Source organism: Corythoichthys intestinalis, chromosome 5, assembly GCF_030265065.1.
Source record: "Corythoichthys intestinalis isolate RoL2023-P3 chromosome 5, ASM3026506v1, whole genome shotgun sequence".
NCBI lineage: Eukaryota > Metazoa > Chordata > Actinopteri > Syngnathiformes > Syngnathidae > Corythoichthys > Corythoichthys intestinalis.
This window is the reverse complement of record NC_080399.1, coordinates 51,668,951-51,690,397: the sequence shown is the minus strand read 5'-3', so window position 1 is coordinate 51,690,397 and position 21,447 is coordinate 51,668,951. Positions and strand designations below refer to the sequence as shown.

The following is a 21,447-nucleotide window of genomic DNA, read 5'->3' as shown; positions in this document are numbered from 1 at the left end:
TCCCGGATACAAGCGGCCAAAAATGAGTTTCCTCCACAGGGTGTCCGGGCTCTCTCTTAGATAAAGAGTGAGAAACTCGGTCAGTCAGGACGGACTCAGGGTAGAGCCACTACTCCTCCACATTATGAGGAGCCAGCTGAGGTGGCTTGGGCAACTAGTCTGCATGCCTCCTGGACGCCTCCCTGGAGAGTTGTTCTGGGCATGTCTCACCGGCGGGAGGCCCCTGGGACGACCCAGAACAAGCTGGAGAGACTCTCGGCTGGCCTGGTTACGCCTTGGGATTCCGCCAGAGGAGCTGGTTGAATCGGCTGGGGAGAGGGAAGTCTAGGCTTCAATGCTAAAGCTGCTGCCACCACAACTTGATCCAGGATTAAGTGGTAGATAATGGATGGATGGATGGATGGATGGATGGATGGATGGATGGATGGATGGATGGATGGATGGATGCCAGTATAATGAGTGAATGTTTTTTGTTTTTCAAATACAGTATAACTTTCACCAATTTCTTCAAAGTCAGATGTTTGAATATATTATATAAGTAGTTGGTAAAGCTTTGTTTGAAGTATATGATATAGGTCAAGAGATGTGTATACTGTATCTTTCCACAAGCTTCTACCAAAAAGCTGGCAGGAATTTCAGTCCATTCCTTTAGAAAAGACCAGTATAATTGTTTGTATAGAAGTATAAAAGTCATCGTCCATTTGGAAGTCTCATTACTAGACAAGCTTTGATTTACTAGCAGGTATCTTGAGATGTTGTTTCAGTATTTCAGTCGTGCTAGTTCTCATGGTGGTATCTATGGTGCATCAAGAAAGTATTCAAACTACTTCACTGGTTCTAAACTTTGTTATGTTAAAGCCTCATTAGAAAATGGAATAAAAAAATTTCTTTGTGGATTTATTCTCCATTATGGCCGCAAATTTTAAGAAGATACTGTAGAACTTTAAGTTGCGTTGTTTCAACATGGAAGACATCAACCCCATATTTGAATTAGGGTACATATCGTCCTATAGTGAATCAAGGGAGCATTTTTGTTTGAGCCTCTTATTATCATTCACGATGGGAAAACTGATCCAAATGAGCACAGATTGTGCTCGACCATACTAATACAATTGCACCCAAACAGCTAGTCTTATCCATTAAGATGTTTGAGTCAGCAATTTAAAGAGGGTGTGAATATGTTATGAAGTCAATGTTTAATGGTTCATAATTCACATTTTATCTTGTACTTTTTACTATTGCCATTAGAGTGGGTGAGTAACCTTTAAGCTGTATAACTTTGCCTTGTTGTAACACAGCAACTATTTTTCATCAGTGCATCTCCCGTTCTTTCTTAAGCACAGCAAAAGGTCACTGTTTAATTCTATTGTGCGTCCTTAGCTTCTAATATTTCCTTTCCACTTCTCTTTATCTGTAGCCACCAAGAGAGATAGCAACATCACAATACCTATTGTGAAGATGAGGAATAGAATAGAAGGACAGCTGCACTCCTTGGATGCCTCTGAAAAATGTTGCAGCCTTGGCCTAGATGCAAATTATACTTTCTTGGTAAAGTATTTTTTCAAGATTATTACTCATTATGGTATTTTTGTAATTGATGCTAGTTTTGCATGTAATGCAAAACCTACCATTTATAATATTCAGGTTTGGGTTTTTCTCTATGCATTCCTTCAGCGCGCTGCCCAGCCCGTTTGACACCGTTCAAACCAAGGGCGTAGGTTTGGTCTCAACATTGGTAGGGATGATATAACAGCATAACCAGCATGTACACTTTTTGCCGGTGACGGGACATTAATAAAACCAAACAGATTATTGAATGGGGGTCAGGGCTACATTTCTCTCAAATATGAACCAAATTAATTAATAGGCTGAATGATCAATGCAAAATAAATCTGTATCGACTTATACTAACTTACATGTGTATTGGTTCAGGTGATACAACGTTCGATTCAGACCTTTGTTTTCAAAAACATCTAAAAAAATACATTTCGAAGTCCCTTTATTGAAAAAAACGGGGTGCTGTGCAAGAATGGGTCAGCTTCTGGGGGGACACAGGATCACCCCGAGTCTCAAACTATAGTATTGTAATCTAAAAGTGATTTGGGGAACGAAAAATGAAAAAAATTTAGATATCCAAGGACTGATCTAGATCTGAGGTGTACTGAACTACCTACCCCAAGACTTGAACCAAAGTACTCTCCTGAAACTCTGATGTGTGATTTCATTTCACAGCTTTTTTTTTTGTCCATGTCAGTTCATGTTCATGTCAGTGTCCCTGTTTTTTTTTTTTTTTTTTTTTTTTTTAAATAATGAAGGGACTTGCACTCTGAAGTTACCGCGTTGCATTACCGTAATGCATATACGGCAAACAATGATCCAAATTACGGATGGCTAGCTTGACTTCGTCGTTCCTTGTGGAGGCTGGCGTGTCCACTGTAGTTTTGCTGGTTAGCAAGTTCACACAGTTTATTGTTATGCCAACTCTTATCGGGAACCTCAGGTCGGACTTTCAGTGGCAAAATTTGTGGTGTTTCCTTCACCTCCACAACATTGACGTCTTTTTACATTACAAACAGTGGCTGCTGCTAGCCCCAAAAAAATACTTCTAATATCCTTCCTCTTCGAAGGGGCATGTTATGGACATGAATCTGCCAGGGTTGTGTGAGTGTGCGTGTGTCTGTGTGGCGGTGGTGGGGCGAAGGGAGGTGGTCAAGTCATCAGCCAATCAAACGTGCATTTGAGGGAGATAAAATGGACCGGCACATTCAGCAAGTGAAAAGGGATAAATACAAGTCTGAACATAATGAAAATAATTCACTCAATAATGGTGGGGTCTATTCTATCCTTATAACATATTGAAGACAATCTAAATCACCTATAGAACTGAAATCATTATATTATGCAAATAAGGTTGCTTAAAAGATAGTGGGGACAATTTGAGCATCCTGAAAAGTTGGTAGTGTTATGTCCCTACTGTCCCTATGTAAAGCTAAACCCTTGGTTCACACACCAAATCGACCATAATTCGACAAATGACACCCAAAATAATTACTGTTTTTAAGTTAAGTGGAACAAAAGTTGTATGCGGTTTTTGCAGAAAACAGGCAGTTTGTATTGGACAAAATTTCCCTTTTATTTCAAATAGCTCTTTTCGCTGTTCTGCTCAATGGCGCAAAAACGTTCATTCATTCTTAATGATTTCCAATCCAGACCTGCAAAAATCTACAACAACAGAGGCAAAAGCATCTCTATTGGTGGATGTAATTTTTGACCAAAACCTTTCCATTAAAGCCTATTGACATTCAATTGGCCATGCGTTTTTATGCCCATATTTGCCCATTCCAATGATGGCCATAAACTTCCATTCCAATGACGCATATGTACGTCAATTCCATTGATGCCAATGTACGTCGGCGCCACTGACAGCCATGAATGTCAATGCCATTGACGGCCATGTATGTGAATTTCATTGATAGAAAGTTACCTGCAATCAACAGGAAGTGACCCTGAAATGGCCGCAAATCAACAGGAAATGACACCCAAAATACCCCCAAAACAACAGGTAGGGACCTGATATCTATAGACCCTACTCACCTACGTCACAATATGACGTGTCGCTGTATCCGGCCGCCATATTGTCCGTATTTTTTAGACTTATTCTCATTGTTTTCAATTAGTCGTGCAAGTTATAGAGCAATTCATGGAAGCCCCAGTGTTATATGACGCTGTAAACTCATTGGATGCGTTGCATAAAAGGCGGTGTGTGGAAAAGCTTCAGTTTATCTATTCGCCAGATCCATATTTGATGCCTAAATCGATGTTTTTCGACCCGCTGTCTTCGCCGTCTTTGCCTGACATCTGCTAGCTACCCTGATATTTACAACTATTTTGTCCACACAAAATCAGCCTATTCTCACGAAAGTTTGAAAAACTTTAAGAGCTTGGAGGCTTATAAATACTTCGTTGCTGGTTGGGTGAAACAGGTCCTCGTCCACGAAAATTCGGCAGGAATCTATCGTGTGCTCGGGAAGGTGAGTTACGAAATTTTCTATTCAAAATCTTCCACATCCACTGTCAAGTCTAATGTATTTCATGTCATTTGTCAATGGACCTAGGGCTTTTAATGTTTATATGGTTTAGCGATAGCACTCTCACTACATACATATATAATACGTAATAAATACGAAGTGCGATAGCACTACTCCAGATTGTCCCTAGTTGAATTTATTTTTTGGCTTTTGACCTCAATAGTGAAATTGTAAATTAATTGTATGACAACTGTCTGATTATCCCCTTATAATTATATATTTTCAGGTAGTTCATTCACAACATCTGAGTGTATGTTGCCGGCGATTAGCCTAGCAATGATCTTAATTGGGGTTGTCAGCCCAAAACCCTCTAAATATATATTAAATGGATCTTACCAGATATAAAATGACTATTACATAATCTGTGGTAGTCGTTTGGAGCCCAGTTTTCTCGTCGAATTGCAGCAGTCAATCTCAGTCTCCTCTCCGTGTCTCTCGGAATACGGTAAAACTTCAAGTCTCTCCGTCTATCTTCTCTGTTTTTGCAACCGACCGCCACACACGACTTCACCATTTTGATTATTAATGTTAACGAGCAGAAAAACACGCCATAATAGGAGGAATTTACGAAGCGCTAATGCATTAACATGACGAGTATACGGACAACGTGGCGCGGGGGCGTGGCTGTGACGTCACGTGAGTAGGGTCTATAGGAAATGATGCCAAAATTACCCAAGCTAAACAGGTATTTACCTGATTACAACAGGTAGTGACCCCCAAATTTCCCCCTATCAAAAGGAAGTGACCTCGAAATGCCCCAAAGTCAATAGCATGTGGCACAATATCAAAAGGAAGTGACTCCGAAACGCCCCAAAATCAACAAGAAGTGGGCATCAGAGCAAAGCAACCATCGCAATTTCTCCAGGAATTGCATTTTTTAGCCAACAATAAATTTAAGCCAGAGAAAATGGATGGATGGGATGGAATACAATTTAAATAAAAAATACATTTATTAAAATAAACTCAATTTAAAAAAAGAAATCCACATTTTTTCCAGCCCCAAATAACACTCTATTTATTTATTTTTTTTATATTTAACTCATTGTATACCATTGGTGGTGAATGACTAAATTCCATTTTGACTCCTAGTCAAATTGGATAGGACGTCTAGCACCGTCAGTGAGTTAAATGAGAGTCCTGTAAGGTTCAAATAGAAAAAAAATCATAGTTTGTGCATGAAATGGTTTAATTATGTTAATAAAAGCACTGAGAATGGAGGGAACAGTGCAGTAGAGGTGGAATAGGACAAAACAAATAAGAAAGTAAGGAGGATGAGAGAGAGAAATACATTTTATGGAAAGAACATTAGGAAGACAGCTTAGGGGAAAGTGTGTACATGGACAAGTGGGTTGTGTGAGTGTTTCAACACCTCTGTCATTACATTAGGCCCACTCTCGCTAAGGTGGCTGGGTTTCAGGATAAGTGCTTTAATTGGTACCTCAAGGAATAGAACCAACCGAACAATCGTGAAGGGGTGCTATACGGGTGGGCTGTAGGGTCACGGTAACACAAATACTCTCTAAAATTAGTTTTTTTGAAGATATTTTTGCTTTTAAGGAAGCAGGGCGAATCATTCCCTAACCATTCCTTCTACCATGTAATTCACATTGTGGTTTAAAGTCTTGCTCTTTTTGTCCTTGTATTAGTTGCCTTGGACAGTTAAGTATAGGATGAATCAAAGATCCAATAAATAAAATGTTATCAAGAAAATGAAACCTTTAAAGTTACTATAAAGAAAACTGACATCACATAAGACGTGAGCATCGTGCCTTTGCATGCAGCAAATGATTCAATGTGCAATTGCTATTATGTGTAGGACACCACCATGTTAACGCTTGATTTGAAGTAGAGAGCTGTTCAATTCCTTACTTTTACCTTTTCCATTGATTCAAGTCAACTTTATTTGATGAACAATGCCACTTCAGATGTCAATAAAGAACATTCACAGAATATCTCAGACAGAGTTCATTTAAACTGGCATCCACAGATTATCTTGCGGAATGTTATTTTTCTATAATTGCGAAACGTGTTGTAGTGCAGTATGATTTATCAAACCTGAGATGAACTACGTTGTCTAATTTTCCATGGGTCTCAAAGGCAGGTGCAAACCAGAAAGCAAGGTGTTTACCAGTGTAGTGCAGACAAAATAGCACGTGGATGGAATTTCAAATTCCAACAATGAAAAGAGTCTTGTAGGGATAATGATCAAACTAAACCTGGCTTTTATGTGGTTGCACTCTTCCCCAGGTGATCAATTTATTTTCTTCAACGCAAGTATGTTTGTTATTCTTCTAAAAGCACTTCACATTCCGTAACATCAGACTTCATTTTATACTTTCGATGCTCTCCCACATGATGAAAATCCTCAGCACTACAGCACCTGAAGCCTAAAACTCTCTTATAAATATGGCAGTGTTCAACCGTTAAACACCTGCTGCCAACAGCGTGAGCAATCTGTTAGCGTGAACGCGCAGTTTAGCATTCGCTTTTTGGAATCTCAGTAAGTCAGACACAGAGTGTTTTATTGATGTAATGTTTTATTTGTGTGCATATAAGTCACATTTGCAGCGTGAATGTACAGTACATGCAGCAATACATCGTAAAGCAACCATTGACAAGATGTGTTACAACCAACAGCCACAAATAAGATCCTCCCATGATTGTCAGCAAACCATTTATGGAAGTCAATTGCACATTTAAACCTCTCTAAGAACGGTGCCCATTCCAACCAAACATATCATACGTGCTTTCACCTCAGATTGGACTTTATTTTACAAAACCAAACTGATACGTACCTACATTTTTAGATCATATATGCTGAGTTATTTAAAAAAAAGAAAAAAAAAAAAAAAGAAAAGAAAACGAATGCCTTAAGAGTGCCCCTCCTTCATTATGTATTGTGCAAGAAGTGCAGCTCCTAGTCCCTGCTGTTAAACAGTCAGCTTTATACTAAGGAACATTTTGAGGGACATCTCCCATGCCATCCACGAAGATGATTCCATTTACTTCTTTTAGAGCTCTGTACAATTTCTATTTGACAGAAACATCACACTTAAGTCAGCAACCCTTTCCCAAGACTCTAAGCCAGCAGATCTTTACCTTGGTCTATAGCGTGTCTTCACGGGAAGAGGGATAAAAGAGGAATGTATAAATAGATCAGTGAATACAAACAGACAGAATGCAAGAGAAGCGGATTGTAGTGGGAACTGAAAGGAGAGTGGGAAATAACATGGCCTACACGTGTACATCTTTGAAAAATGGCATCCAGCGCAAACAAAGAGAGGATAAGAGGGGCAGCAAAGTGAGAATGTGCTAGTAAAAGAAATAACTCTGTGCCTTTAAAAATGGTACTTCAATTTTCATTTGTCAAGTTGTCCAATATAATACTGCTTCATACAGTAAAAAAAGTTTCTGAGTTAATTTGTTACCAGAAACTGAATCACAAGCACCATTTTTGAGAATGCCCAATTAACTAACAGTCAATATTTACTGAAATGTTGCCTTACTCAGAAATGTATTACGTTGCATAAAATTAGAGATGAATGGTATGCCTATATTGTGTAGGTACGCAATTGAAATCGGGAAAAAAATTCATAATAATAAAAAAAAAACTGAATGGGCCCTCATAGTATGGTGGCAGATCTTCCCTCTCTCATCATTTAATGAGAAACTAACATGTTCTCAAAACTCATCTCTTTTTTTTTTTTGTGGAACCTCTTTTATGTTGTGGGCATGACTAACAGAGATGTTTTGTATATCCTGAGATGAGGAAAAAAAAAATCACACACCTAGGTGAAAAAAAAAAAAAAACTATTGAAGAGGGTCCTACAAAAAAGGAGGCGCTACTGAGCTGTGCCGCCAAGGTCCTATTCAAAACCAAAATGAACCTTCTAATTGGGTCAGTTCGACCAAGTGTGCCAAATTTCGTGGCTCTATTCAGGCATGAGCCCCTGAAGAAATCTACTTCCTTTTAATGGGCAACAAAGGGGCAACAGACAGAGACATGTGGACATAGGCCTTAAGATGTAGTATTAAAAAAGGTGTTGTAACTACACTGACCAACCTGAAAGGAATTGGACATGTAGAGTGATACCTCCACATACAGTGGGGCAAATAAGTATTTAGTCAACCACTAATTGTGCAAGTTCTCCCACTTGAAAATATTAGAGAGGCCTGTAATTGTCAACATGGGTAAACCTCAACCATGGGAGACAGAATGTGGGGAAAAAAAACGAAAATCACATTGTTTGATTTTTAAATAATTTATTTGCAAATCATGGTGGAAAATAAGTTTTTGGTCAATACCAAAAGTTCTCAATTCTTTGTGATGTACACTTTGTTGGCAATAACGGAGTCCAAACGTTTTCTGTAACTCTTCACAAGCTTTTCACACACTGATGCTGGTATTTTTGGCCCATTCCTCCATACAGATCTCCTCTAGAGCAGTGGTGTTTTGGGGCTGTCGTTGGGAAACATGGACTTTCAACTCCCTCCACAGATTTTCTATGGGGTTGAGATCTGGAGACTGGCTAGGCCACTCCAGGACCTTGAAATGCTTCTTACGAAGCCACTCCTTTGTTGCCCTGGCTTTGTGTTTGGAATCATTGTCGTGCTAAAAGACCCAGCCACGTCTCATCATCAATGCCTTTTCACTCAAAATCTCTCAATACATGGCCCCATTCGTTCTTTCCTTTACACAGATCAGTCGTCGTGGTCCCTTTGCAGAAAAACAGCCCCAAAGCATGATGTTTCTACCCCCATGCTTCACAGTGGGTATGGTGTTCTTCGGATGCAATTCAGTAAAGTTTCTCCTCCGGACACGAGAACCTGTGTTTCTACCAAAAAGTTCTATTTTGGTTTCATATGACCATAACACATTCTCCCAGTCCTCTTCTGGATCATCCAAATGCTCTCTAACGAACCGTAGACGGGCCTGGACGTGTACTTTCTTCAGCAGGGGGACACGTCTGGCTGTGCAGGATTTGAGTCCCTGGCGGCGCATTGTGTTACTGATAGTAGCCTTTGTTACTGTGGTCCCAGCTCGCTGTAGGTCATTCACTAGGTCCCCCCGTGTGGTTCTGGGATTTTTGCTCACCGTTCTTATTATCATTTTGACGCCACGGGGTGAGATCTTGCATGGAGCCCCATATCGAGGGAGATTATCAGTGGTCTTGTATGTCTTCCATTTTATAATAATTGCTCCCACAGTTGATTTCTTTACACCAAGCGTTTTAACTATTGCAGATTCAGTCTTCCCAGTCTGGTACAGGTCTACAATTTTTGTCACTGGTGTCCTTCGACAGCTCTTTGGTCTTGGCCATAGTGGAGTTTGGAGTGTGACTGACTGAGGTTGTGGACAGATGTCTTTTATACCGATAATGAGTTAAACAGGTGCCATTAATACAGGTAACGAGTGGAGCCTCGTTAGACCTCGTTAGACTTCGTTAGAATAAGTCAGACCTCTTTGACAGCCAGAAATATATCTTGTTTGTAGGTGACCAAATACTTATTTTCCACTATTATTTGGAAATAAATTCTTTAAAAATCGAATATTGTGATTTTTCTTTTTTTTTTTTTTTTCCACATTCTGTCTCTCATGGTTGAAGTTTACCCATGTTGACAATTACAGGCCTCTCTAATCTTTTCAAGTAGGAGAACTTTTTTTTGGTAGTTGACTAAATACTTATTTGCCCCACTGTACGTAGTTAATTCATTTCGTTGAAATGGCCATAAGTCAAGTACGATTTTCCCATCAGAATACATTAGGATTCCATTAATTTGTTCCAAAGCCCGAAAACCTACATTAAATCCTTAATAAATACTGCTAGTACTATTAAAAATGGCAATTACACATAGCAAAACAAATAAATTATAAATAATAATTGGAATAATATAATAATATTTATTATTCCTGTAAAAATGTAACGAATCGTGTTCTAATATGGCGGACATGTTTTGCGTGCTTTACCTGAACCTGACTGTCTCAGGAAATTAGAATATTGTGTATTCTAATTTCCTGAGACAGTCCTGTATATATACACAGGACTGTCTCAAAAAATTAGAATATTGTGTATTCTAATTTCCTAAGACAGTCCAGTAGATGTTAAATAAGAGTGGTCCAAGAACTGACCCTTGGGGGACTCCACACGTGAATGGGAAGACAACCTAAATTCCTTATATAACTGAACTCATTATATAATGCAAATAAGGTTGCTTAAAAATTGGTGGGGACAATTTTAGCATCCTGAAAAGTTGGTAGTGTTATGTCCCTACCGTCCCTATGCAAACCTGCGCTTGTGCGCACACCACGCACATATTTTTCTATTTTTTTTATCTTCATTTCAATGGTAAATGTCACCTGTTTCTTTTTTCACCATCTGTACTAACATCTGGGAATCAGTGTTGTTCAAAAGAAAATCCGCTGTGCGTCCGTCTTGCTGAAAAGCAATGAAACTGCGGCTTTGTCATAAATTGTCATACTTCGAGCATGTCGTCTGACATAGAAAAAAAGGGCGAGTCAAGTTTTACGTCGAGTGTCGAAAAGATGTGTCGAAGCGATCGTATGTCGAGGTACCACTGTATAAGTAAAATGAATGACTTTCTGTTGCTACTAGTTGGTGCTTCAATGTACGACTCTCATAAAGCACGGGAAGTTTGTCGCAAAAATGTTGTGTATCTCCCAAGTTCTGACTGACTGTTCAAAATTTGTGGTGAGATAAAATGGCGACGGTCATTTTCATTTTCCCGCCCTGTTCAGGCTCTACCTCTCATACATGCCAGGTATTAAAAAAAAAAAAAAAAAAAAAAAGAAAAGATTGAACCTTCGATCAGGGAGTGGTCATTAACTGAATTTGGCTTGAGGCCAAAGAAAAGGCCGACTTTGGCACCCCGCTCAGGTCAGGCCCGTGAATGGGAGGTGGGGCTGCGAGCAAGTCTAGCCAGTTCACTCACCACGCGCATAAATTACTATCATTTCCTTATTAAGTTTAATGGTAAGCCTCACCTTTTTCCTTTTTTTCACCACCTGCACTAACTTTCTTGGGACCCATGTTGATTTTTCTCACATGAAAAACCCTGTGCGTCCCCTTTGTGGGAAAACAATTAACTTGCGAAGCTGTCATAAATCATCGTATTTCAAAGATGTCATTAGATATCGAAACAAGTGACGAGTCGGATGTCGAAAGGATCATATGATTGTATTTCGAGGTACCACTGTATAAGTCGCACCGCTGCCAAACTATGAAAATAAAAATGCGATTTGTAGCCCGTAAAATATGGTAAGTGACTGAACTGTATTATTTTTTTTTTTTCATAATGTTGCGTAACTGAAAAGAGCATATGCAGTAAAAACTGAAATTTACGTATTGAGTCCCTGTAATTACTCCCTTAACGAAAGCAATGTGCAGTTGTACATGTAGTGTATAGTGCTGTAGAGCATTTTTAGGTAGTCTTACTGGGTTCTGACCTTTTTAGTAATGGAAAACACTGAGATCAAACTGCCATAATGAAAACATGACAAAGCCATTTGACTATCTTGTTCATCAACTAGGGTGTCAAGTTGTCTCATTTTTTATGACTGACAGTTACATTGAAACGACTACTTGCTTTTGAAGAATAGATGATCCATTTTGAGCAAGTAAGGTGGTTTTGTAGCTTATTCACTATGTTTTGCATTTTGCAATAACTATTTGCAGTACCGTAAGTGACTTCAAAATGATATGGAAAAAACCTGAAAAAAAAGGCTTAATAAAGTATTGGCACCCCTGCAGTCCTGTCAGATAATGCTCAATTTCTCCCAGATAATGATTGCAATTACAAATACTTTGGTAGTAAAATCTTCATTTATTTTGCTTGCAATTAAAAAACATAAAAGGGGAAAAAAAAATAATAATAATAATAATAATCATTATCATTTTACACAAAACTCCAAAAATGGTCCGGACAAAAGTATTGGCAACCTCAGCCAAATACTTGGTAGCACAACCTTCAGACAAAATAACAGTGAACAACCGCTTCCAGTGTCCATTAATGAGTTTCTTTCAATTCTGCTGGAATTTTACATTTTTGGAGTCAACTGCTCCAGGTCTCTGAGATTTGAAGGGTGCCTTCCCCAAACTGCCATTTTCTGATCTCTGCAAAGGTGTTCTATGGGATTCAGGCCTGAACTCATTACTGGCCACTTTAGAAGTCTCCAGTGCTTTATATCAAACCATTTGTACTTTTTGAAGTGTGTTTTGGGTCATTGTCCTGTTGAAAGAGCCATGACCTCTGAGAGAGACTCAGCTTTCTCACACTGGGCCCTACATTATGTTGCAAAATTTGTTGGTAGTCTTCAGACTACATAATGCCATGCACACGGTCAAGCAGTCCAGTGCCACAGGCAGTAAAGCAACCCCAAAACATCAGGGAACCTCCGCCATGTTTGACTGTGGGGACCATGTTCTTTTGTTTGAAGGCCTTGTTTTTTTCCTGTAAACTCTATGTTGATGCCTTTTCCCAAAAAGCTCTATTTTTATCTCATCTAAACGGGGAACATTCTTCCGAAACGTTTTTGGCTTTCTCAGGTAAGTTTTGGCAAACTCCAGCCTGGCTTTTTTATGACTCTGGGTCAGAAGTGGGGTCTTCCTAGGTATCCTACCATAGAGTCCCTTTTCATTCAGACGCCGACGAATAGTACGAGATGACACTGTTGTACCCTCGGACTGCAGGACAGCTTGAACTTGTTTGGATGTTAGTCGAGGTTCTTTATCCACCATCCGCACAATCTTTCGTTGAAATCTCTCATCAATTTTTCTTTTCCGTCCACATCTAGGGAGGTTAGCCACAGTGCCATGGGCTTTACAGTTATTGAAGACACTGCGCACAGTAGACACAGGAATATTCAGGTCTTTGGAGATGGACTTGTAGCCTTGAGATTGCCCATGCTTCCTCACAATTTTGCTTCTCAAGTCCTCAGACAGTTCTTTGGTTTTCTTTCTTTTCTCCATGCTTAGTGTGGCACACACAAGGACACAGGACAAAGGTTGAGTCAACTTCAACCATTTTAACTGTCTGCATGTGTTATTTAGTTATTGCCACCACCTGTTATGTGCCACAGGTAAGTAAAAAGTGCTTATAATTACACACATTAGAGAAGCGTCACATGATTTTTCAGTTATGTGATGTCATGTCAATCAATACTTTTGTCTGGCCCAATTTTTAAGTTTTGTGAAAAATGATAATGATTTATTTTTTTTCCTCCATTCTCTTTTGTGTTATTTTCATTGCAAGCAAAACAAATGAAGACATTACTACCAAAGCATTTGTATTTGCAATTATTTTCTGGGAGAAATTGAGCATTATCCGAAAGAATTGCAGGGGTGCCAGTACTTTTGGCCAGCACTGAAGATGCTATTTAGTCTTCCTTTTTCAACTGCCTTAGCCCGGCCAACTAAAAAATCTTAAAATAGAACATGATGTCATACTCAGAATCAACTGCAGATTTTTTTATTCTCTTAACATACTATCCATTATGCTATCTATTCTCTTGTTAATGTGTGACCGTTCAGTCATTCTGTCACTATGTACTTTCTGAAGCACTACTAGGAAGCTAAACATGATCATCAATTCTGGTTGTGATGTCAAAAGAAGAAAGGCTGAAAAAAAAAGTGGCCTTTCCCTGATACATTGCTTTTGGTGGTAAAACTACGAAATGGGAAAAAACAACCAGAGTGGCAAATTTGTTTTCTACATGTAAAATTGCATTAGTGCAGTTATTTTCATTTTTGACATGGTCACCATTTTATAGCAGCTTTACAAGGGAAAATGTAAACCTACACATTGTGGTTGTTATTTTCAATAGATTGACAGCATGACACTCAAAGGTCTGGATTCCATGCATGCAGCTTGGGTTAAGTATGAATGTGTCAATGTCTGTACATACACAGTATAGCCATTAGTCAGTTCAGGGTATAGTTTGCATGAAAAATTGGCTGGCACCAACCTTGCTGGTTTGTAAACCAATCCAAATCTCAATAGTTGTGGACAAAAGTGATATGCACAGCAGCTTTGGTTTTCCCCCCAACTCAGCATGTGGGTGGGTGTGACAAGACAAGTGGTGTGCAGTTATTGTTGATACCTTGGGAAAATAGACAACAATAGCAACAGCTTCCGTGCCAGCGGACGATATCTGCTTGGATTGCATTTAACAACTGCAAGTGTGCAAACTATTAATGAGATACACTCCTGTTACCTGCCTCAAACATTTGCACATTGTAACAATTGCCCAGGCCATCCTTCAGCCATTTGTGAATTAAACATGTGGAAGATTTTATTACATTCATTCATTCATTCAATTTCCAGGCATTGGAATGAATCCTGGCTCCAGCATCCTCACGAGGGTGCTGGAGCCAATCCCAGCTTACTATGGGCAGCAGGAAGGGTATACTCTGAATCATTTGCCAGCCAATCGCAGGGCACAAAGAGACAAAAAAAAACATTTTTTGTGCATACACTCATACCTAAGGACAATTTAGAGTGTTCGATCAGCCTACTGCATGTTTTTGGGATGTGTAGGGAAACCAGAGTACCCAGAGAAAACTCATGCAGGCATGGTGAGAACATGCAAACTCCATACAGGAAGTCCGGAATCCGGGATTGAACCCTTCATCTCAGAACTATGAGAGGCAAGTGTTAACCACTCTGCCACTGTGCCACCTGAAATTTTATCACATTTTGAATTAAATTCTTACGATTAAGCGCAAGTGGTTAGCATGTTTTGCCTCAAAAGTCATGGGTCTGAAACCCAACCGAACCTCTTAATGGGATGTTGTTGTTGTTTTTTTTTTTGATGGCAATAATTTGCAAATCTTTTTCTTGTTTTATTTACATTTTATACAACATCGGAACCGGGGGAATCGGGGTCTGTAGTATGCTAACAGTTTTGTTTGGAAAAGAAAGGGGCATATGCATGTTCAGAGGCAAAATGGCAAAATTGAACATGATACAAAGTTTTTTTTTAATGCTTTTTATTATTATTATTTATTTTTTTTTTTTAATTGTGTCATAATGTGTCTATTTGAATGTTTTATGATTATCAGACATGAACAGGTCCCCAACTCCAGTGGAATTATTTTCAGTGGCTAAATAGCAGTTTGCCAGTATTCTAAAATTAAAGAGAAGAATACCTACAAAAACATTTATAAAATAAACCAACCAAGGGCATGTTTAAACGTGGTTAGTAGTGACACGGACCTCGCAGTGAGCCGTTCTGGGTTCAGACTCAACAGTAAAACTGAGTCATAGCTATTTGTGATTCACTCATCAGATACACAACACTGTATCAAGTAAAGTCTTCAAGGTGACAGCAAACTTTTAACTGTCTCGAGATGAGCCTCCAGGAGTACAGCACCTTTAATGGACAACTTTGAAGTTGTAGTGTTAGCCTGTAGTAAGTACATTTGCATCCTAAAGGATAATAAATGAGCTATAACTCTCAATAAGACAAAAACATTTGGGTAACCAGCCTGCAAAATTTTAGATGTAGTGTTACGAGGTATGAAGAAAGCTGTTGAAGCCCCATAACAAAATATTATTGCAGCTCAATAGGAGTAACATTTATTGCATCGATTGCAAATAAAGAAGATAAACTGGCAAAGACACTTTCACGACCGCACAAGTTGAAATTAGCTGAATGAATTAAAAGCCTATAATATAATGAAAAATCATTATGTGGTGACCAACAAGAGGCTAAACTTGCTGATTAAGTATCTCTTTTAAAGTACTACAGCTGTGGTGAACAAGTACCAGCTATTTGGGTGGGGGGTGTCATTTGTAAATTTTAGTAAAAGATTGCACTGCCATAACCCAGATTGTCCTAAACTTTGTGCTGGATATGCTGTGGAGAATATATGAAAGAATGCAGTAGATGACTATAAACATTGTGTTCCTTAACTAAACTTAATTCAATGTATATGAGTGTTACAAATGCTAGTACTGTATGTATTTGATTTTTGGTATTATTATCAATCTAGTCAATCTATCCAGTTTAAGAAACTTTAATAAAGTGTGTTCCAGCTGTCATCGTGTGAAAAGTGGATTATGACCTGGACCCACTCGCCAGTCATTGAGAGGTCAAATATGGAGAAAGACACCCATTTAAACTCATGCAGTGTGCAAGGAAGTCAGACGAGTACACCAGTCACTTAATACTAATACTATAATATTATGTTAAATACCAAATTTTCGGACTGTAAGGCATGCCTGGCTATAAGCCGCGACCCACATAATTTCACACAAAACAGCATTTTTTTCATAGACAAGCCACACCGGACTATAAGCCACAGCTGTCCTCACGGTATTATGGGATATTTACACCAAGAAATATTAACCGCTAACACTTTATTTGACAGTGGTGTCATAAGATTGTCAAAAGACCATCATAATTATGACATGTCACTGTCATGAGCATTAATGAATGCTTATGACAGGTGTGATTTAGCGTCATCCGGCAAATTATCTCACTTTTAAATGAATGCACCGTAATTTCCGCACCTGACTGTAAGCCGCCACCCACCAAATTTGACACAAAAACGACATTTGTTCATAGATAAACCACACTGGAGAATATAAGCCGCAGCTGTCCTCACTGTATTAGGGGATATTTACATCCAAAGTTATTAACAGGTAAAACTTTATTTGACAGCGGCATCATACGACTGTCATAGGACCAAATGAACCACCATGCTTCAAGAAGCTTCATTTGGCCATCACTGCTCCCTTGAGGGAGACAGTCAACCTCTGCTGCCACCTGCTGTCAATACTGTTGTTCTCCAACATACCTCTACCATGCATTGCAGCACTACAGATGTAAACAACAATCAAAATTCATGTTCTGTGCTGATTATTTCTTCAGTTACTGTTCCAATTGTTTCATTAATTGCTAGTTATTATAGGCTAATTGGTAACACTTCATTTGACAGTGGCGCCATAAGACTGTCATTAGGCAATCTTAATTATGACATGAAAGTGTCATGAGCATTAATGAATGCTTATAACACGTCATTTAATGTTATCGGTCAAATTAAGCCACAGCTGTCCTCACTGTATTATGAGATATTTATACCAACAGATATTAACCGCTAACACTTTATTTGACATTGGTGTCATAAGATTGTCATAAGACCATCATAATTATGACATGTCACTGTCATGATCATTTATGATTGCTTATGACAGATGTGATGTAGAGTCATCCAGCAAATTATCACTTATTAGCGCTTTTAAATGAATGTATCGGGAATAGATCTTAGCTGGACATAAATGGAGTTAGTGACAAAACTGCCGAATGAAATCTGTCGTAAGCATTCATTTGTGCCCATGACAGTCATGTCATAATTATGACGGTATTACGACAGCCTAATGATGCCGGTGTCAAATACAGTGTTACCTATTGACCCAAATAAAAGAACAAATAAGCCACAGGATTCAAAACGAGGGAAAAAACCTAGTCCGAAAATTACAGCAATGTATATAAAATAATTTACCATTCATTTGGCATGAATGAATAATGTTTCAAAGTCGTGAATAACAATCATGGTGCAAGTAAAACACACCGAGATCAAACTTGCTGGGAAGGAGGATCACAATAGTTTACCATGAAGATTTCGGAACATTTTTTTTTTTTTACATTAAACTCTCTCCTGCTCCGTCACTAGAGCAGGAGATTGCTGTCACTAGCAAACTTGACACATGAACACTACCAGTTTTGTGCTCTCATCTCATCACATCTTTCCTGTTCATTTTGCTTTTGCTGCTCCTTTGTGAAATATCGACAGAGCTGTCCTACTCATTAATGTTCCGTTCGGGTTCAAACTGGAAGGGCAGAACCGACGACATTGTTTATGTAGTTGAAGGGTGACACCGTGGAAGTCTGGCAGCATGGCCTAGTGATGTCACCGCCCAGAGTGTATTGTCAACAACAATGCCGACCTACTAGTTAAGCTACTTTTACATTTTTTTTAAATTAATACATTAAAAGGGGTTTTAACATCTAATTATTATAACTCATGCTAACATTTATCTTTTAAGAACTAGATATCATTCTATCCGTGGTACCCTTTAAGTGATTGATCAAGAGTGGCAATAGCAATGACACAAAAATAATTGTTTGCTTGTCCGCCACCTGTTATCGCCACCTCCATGGGAGCCAACCGGTCCCAATTCATTGAAAGAACAATTTTATATTTCAGATAAGCTATTTCTACTGAAAAAAATTGCCTTAAATTAGTTAAAATTGGTGTCACGATGGATGAGTGGTTAGCGCATCCATCTCACTGTTTTGAGATCAAGGGTTCAATCCCAGGCTCTGACCTTCCTGTATGGAGTTTGTATGTTCTCCCATACCTGTGTGGGTTTTCTCTGGTCTCCTCCCACACCCAAAAAACATGCATTGTCCCCAGGTATGAGTGTGAGCACATATGGTTGTTTTTTCTCACTGTGCCCTGTGATTGGCTGGCAACCAGTTTAGGATGTACCTTGCCTACTGCACATAGTTAGCAGAAATAGGCTCCAGCACCCTAGTGACCCTCGTGAAGATAAGTGGTACAGAAGGTGAATGAATGAATGCATGAATGATGGAGATAAGTAACCCTCAAAATGCAAATTGTGCCAGAGTTTTTCAGGCGCGAAAACCACTAATGTTATCCAATACACAGGTGTCTGGGCTGCAATAATTATTTGTCTGTGGGCATAATGCTGCTGCCAAGGGGGCGGGACTAAGAGCACAGGGGTAGCTGGACTAGTGTTAATTTTACCATCTGTCAAGCTTATGCTCCATTTATCCTCCAGTGAGCTTAAGAAATTTCTCCACTTGAGGCAAAACATTTCCAAATAAACCCACAATTTTCTGACCGACACTCATTTCTTCAGATTTGAAGGTGTTTCCAGTGACTTTGACAGCTTCCCACGCCATACTAGAAAACCACAACAGGGACATAGTTGAATGCCTTTTCTTTGTGTACACATCACGCAAATGCCTTCCGAATATATAGCATGTTTCTGTCCCCCATTTTTCCTTGTCCATTGTCTCACTGTATGATTTTCCTCTCAAGTATTGCGGAATAATGGGCAGAGGATAGTGAAGCCCATCCAATCCTTCCTAATAAGGAGGCCACCTACCCGCTGAGCTCATTTTGAGATATTCAAATAAAATCTATCTGACCGTGAGGCTCCTACCCACTGAGGAGTTTTCTGATTACCTCAGCAACCTCGGCATCAGTGAAGGACTTGTGCCCTTCCTCTGCGAATCTTATTTGATTACATAAAAGAAGTGAATACACTAACCTGCAGATGGAGTGTATCTCATGAGTGTCTTCATCCTTGCGTGCGCTGTCCGTCAGGCTGTCACCCAGAGCCATGAGACACTGAGCAAAGCCCTTGTAGATGGAGTGGCACCTTCTTGTGGAAACTGCAGCAATAGAGCAAGGGCTCAGCACTGGAAATACACACAAGAAGTCAAAACATAATATTCATAACTTGTAATGAATGTGGTAACATAAACAGCTTTTATTTATAGTGATCCCCCGCTACTTCGTGCTTCAAACTAAGCCCCCTCAGTCCATCGCAGATTTTTTTTTTCAATTAAAAAATAAATAAATAAATACAGACGAGCTGTCCCGATCCGAAAACGTAGTCTCACTCTCCCTCCTGCTGCTCTTCTTGATCAAGCAGTGCACTGGAGTTGCTTATTAAAGTTAATGATTGACAGACGTTAAGGTTTGATCTTGCCAGAGATGCTTGGAAGCTGACACCTAAAGCTCCGCATGCGTCAATCATCGTTTAACTTGTTTAACAATTGCTCTGGCAACTCATTGTGTGTCAGTGAGCAGCTTGAGTGGATTTGAGTACTCACTCAATGAAGCATTTAATAAAGACAAGCATTTTTCTACTTTACTTAATTCTTGTTTAAAAATAATTCGGTGGGACAGTAACATGTTTTAACTTATCATAATTATTGCATTTGAAGTGCTTAAAAATAATTTAGTAATACATATATATGGATATATGACGGAAAACACAGACTAGGTTGAAAAAGCAGTTTCTGCTCTTGCACTCCTCTTTATAATAAACTGCTGTATTTTAAGCCAAAAAACTGTTGTGTTTGATGGAAAAATATGTCTATATGCTGCCATAGCGCATGGCACATTAAGCCCCCGAAATATTTTTAATTTGTCCGTTTTATCCTGGAGACCCCCGCCTACAGACACTGCGCAACCACTTTTGTTTCAACCCAGCCATAAAAAGAAGGTAAGTAATTATATTTATTATTTGAAATTTCTGTCATTTTAAGCTTAGAACCGACCATTAATTGATGTCTAATATTTAGCTTAAAAAAACGACTTTAAAAAATTATTCACTCACATATTTTAAACTTTTCAACAAATTCCGTCACAATGAAAAAAATAGTGTCTGTAAATAGGTCACGAAAATCTACCTCGTAACTATCGCTTAATTGTTTTGTTTTTTTGTTGTTATTGTCACATTTTCCCTGATATTATGGATGATAAATAATCGATCCAAACAATGAAAAAAAAAACATTTAAAAGGGTAAATATTTGAAAAAGAAAATTTCGACCACTCCTTGATGTCTGCGATTTCTGTATCACAACCCTTGTTATATCACTGTGTTTTACCCATAAAATCCCCCAAAAAGTACGACTGTGGCCATTCACAGCTGAATCTTGACACTCGGTGATACATGTTTTTGGATTGAAATAAGATAAGTACACGATAATATCTCGTTCAAATCATGATGTCTTTAATTATGCTCTCATGCTCTCTCCTCAAGTTAGGGTTTAGGGTTTTCTTTTTTTTCTTTTTTTTTTTTAAAGCCCTCCTGCTCAAATTATTACACATGCCTATAGGACAATTTTGAAATTTGGCCAAATTGGGGGTCTCAGAGCGAAATTCCAAGCCACCGAAGTGTAAAGTTTTTTGTTGTTGTTGTTTTTAATTATACTTTGGGGGAAAAAGTGAAAAAAATATGTCTTACATGTATCTCTTTCCAATGCTACATCCGAAAAATACAATGAACACACCAACGGGTGTTGGTCCCCATTAACCGCAAAAAACAAGGATCACTGTATTTCACCCATGGTGTAGTTTTCAGATAATCGGTCAGGAAAATCAGGGATCGGGAGCAAATTAATTGAATCAGAAGGCTGGAGCTCAGGTTTGAATGCACAATCCCTGCACTATGAGGGGAGGGATGCCCAAATATATTGAATGCACACCATCAGACTTTAGAGGCAGAAAATGTAGTAAACACCTCAACTTCATTATCCAACTGTTAGATTTGTATTTACATAATGCATATGAGGAT

General features: G+C 38.8%; 1 protein-coding gene across 1 annotated transcript in view; it reads right to left on the bottom strand.

The window, feature by feature from the left end:
* nrn1la (neuritin 1-like a) overlaps window positions 1–21,447 on the bottom strand; it is a 159,491-nt gene that overhangs the window by 22,304 nt on the left and 115,740 nt on the right. Inside the window, exon 2 of the mRNA XM_057837782.1 lies at window positions 19,410–19,560. Within this exon, the coding sequence (XP_057693765.1) occupies window positions 19,410–19,560 (151 nt within the window). The remainder of the gene's footprint in view (window positions 1–19,409; window positions 19,561–21,447) is intronic.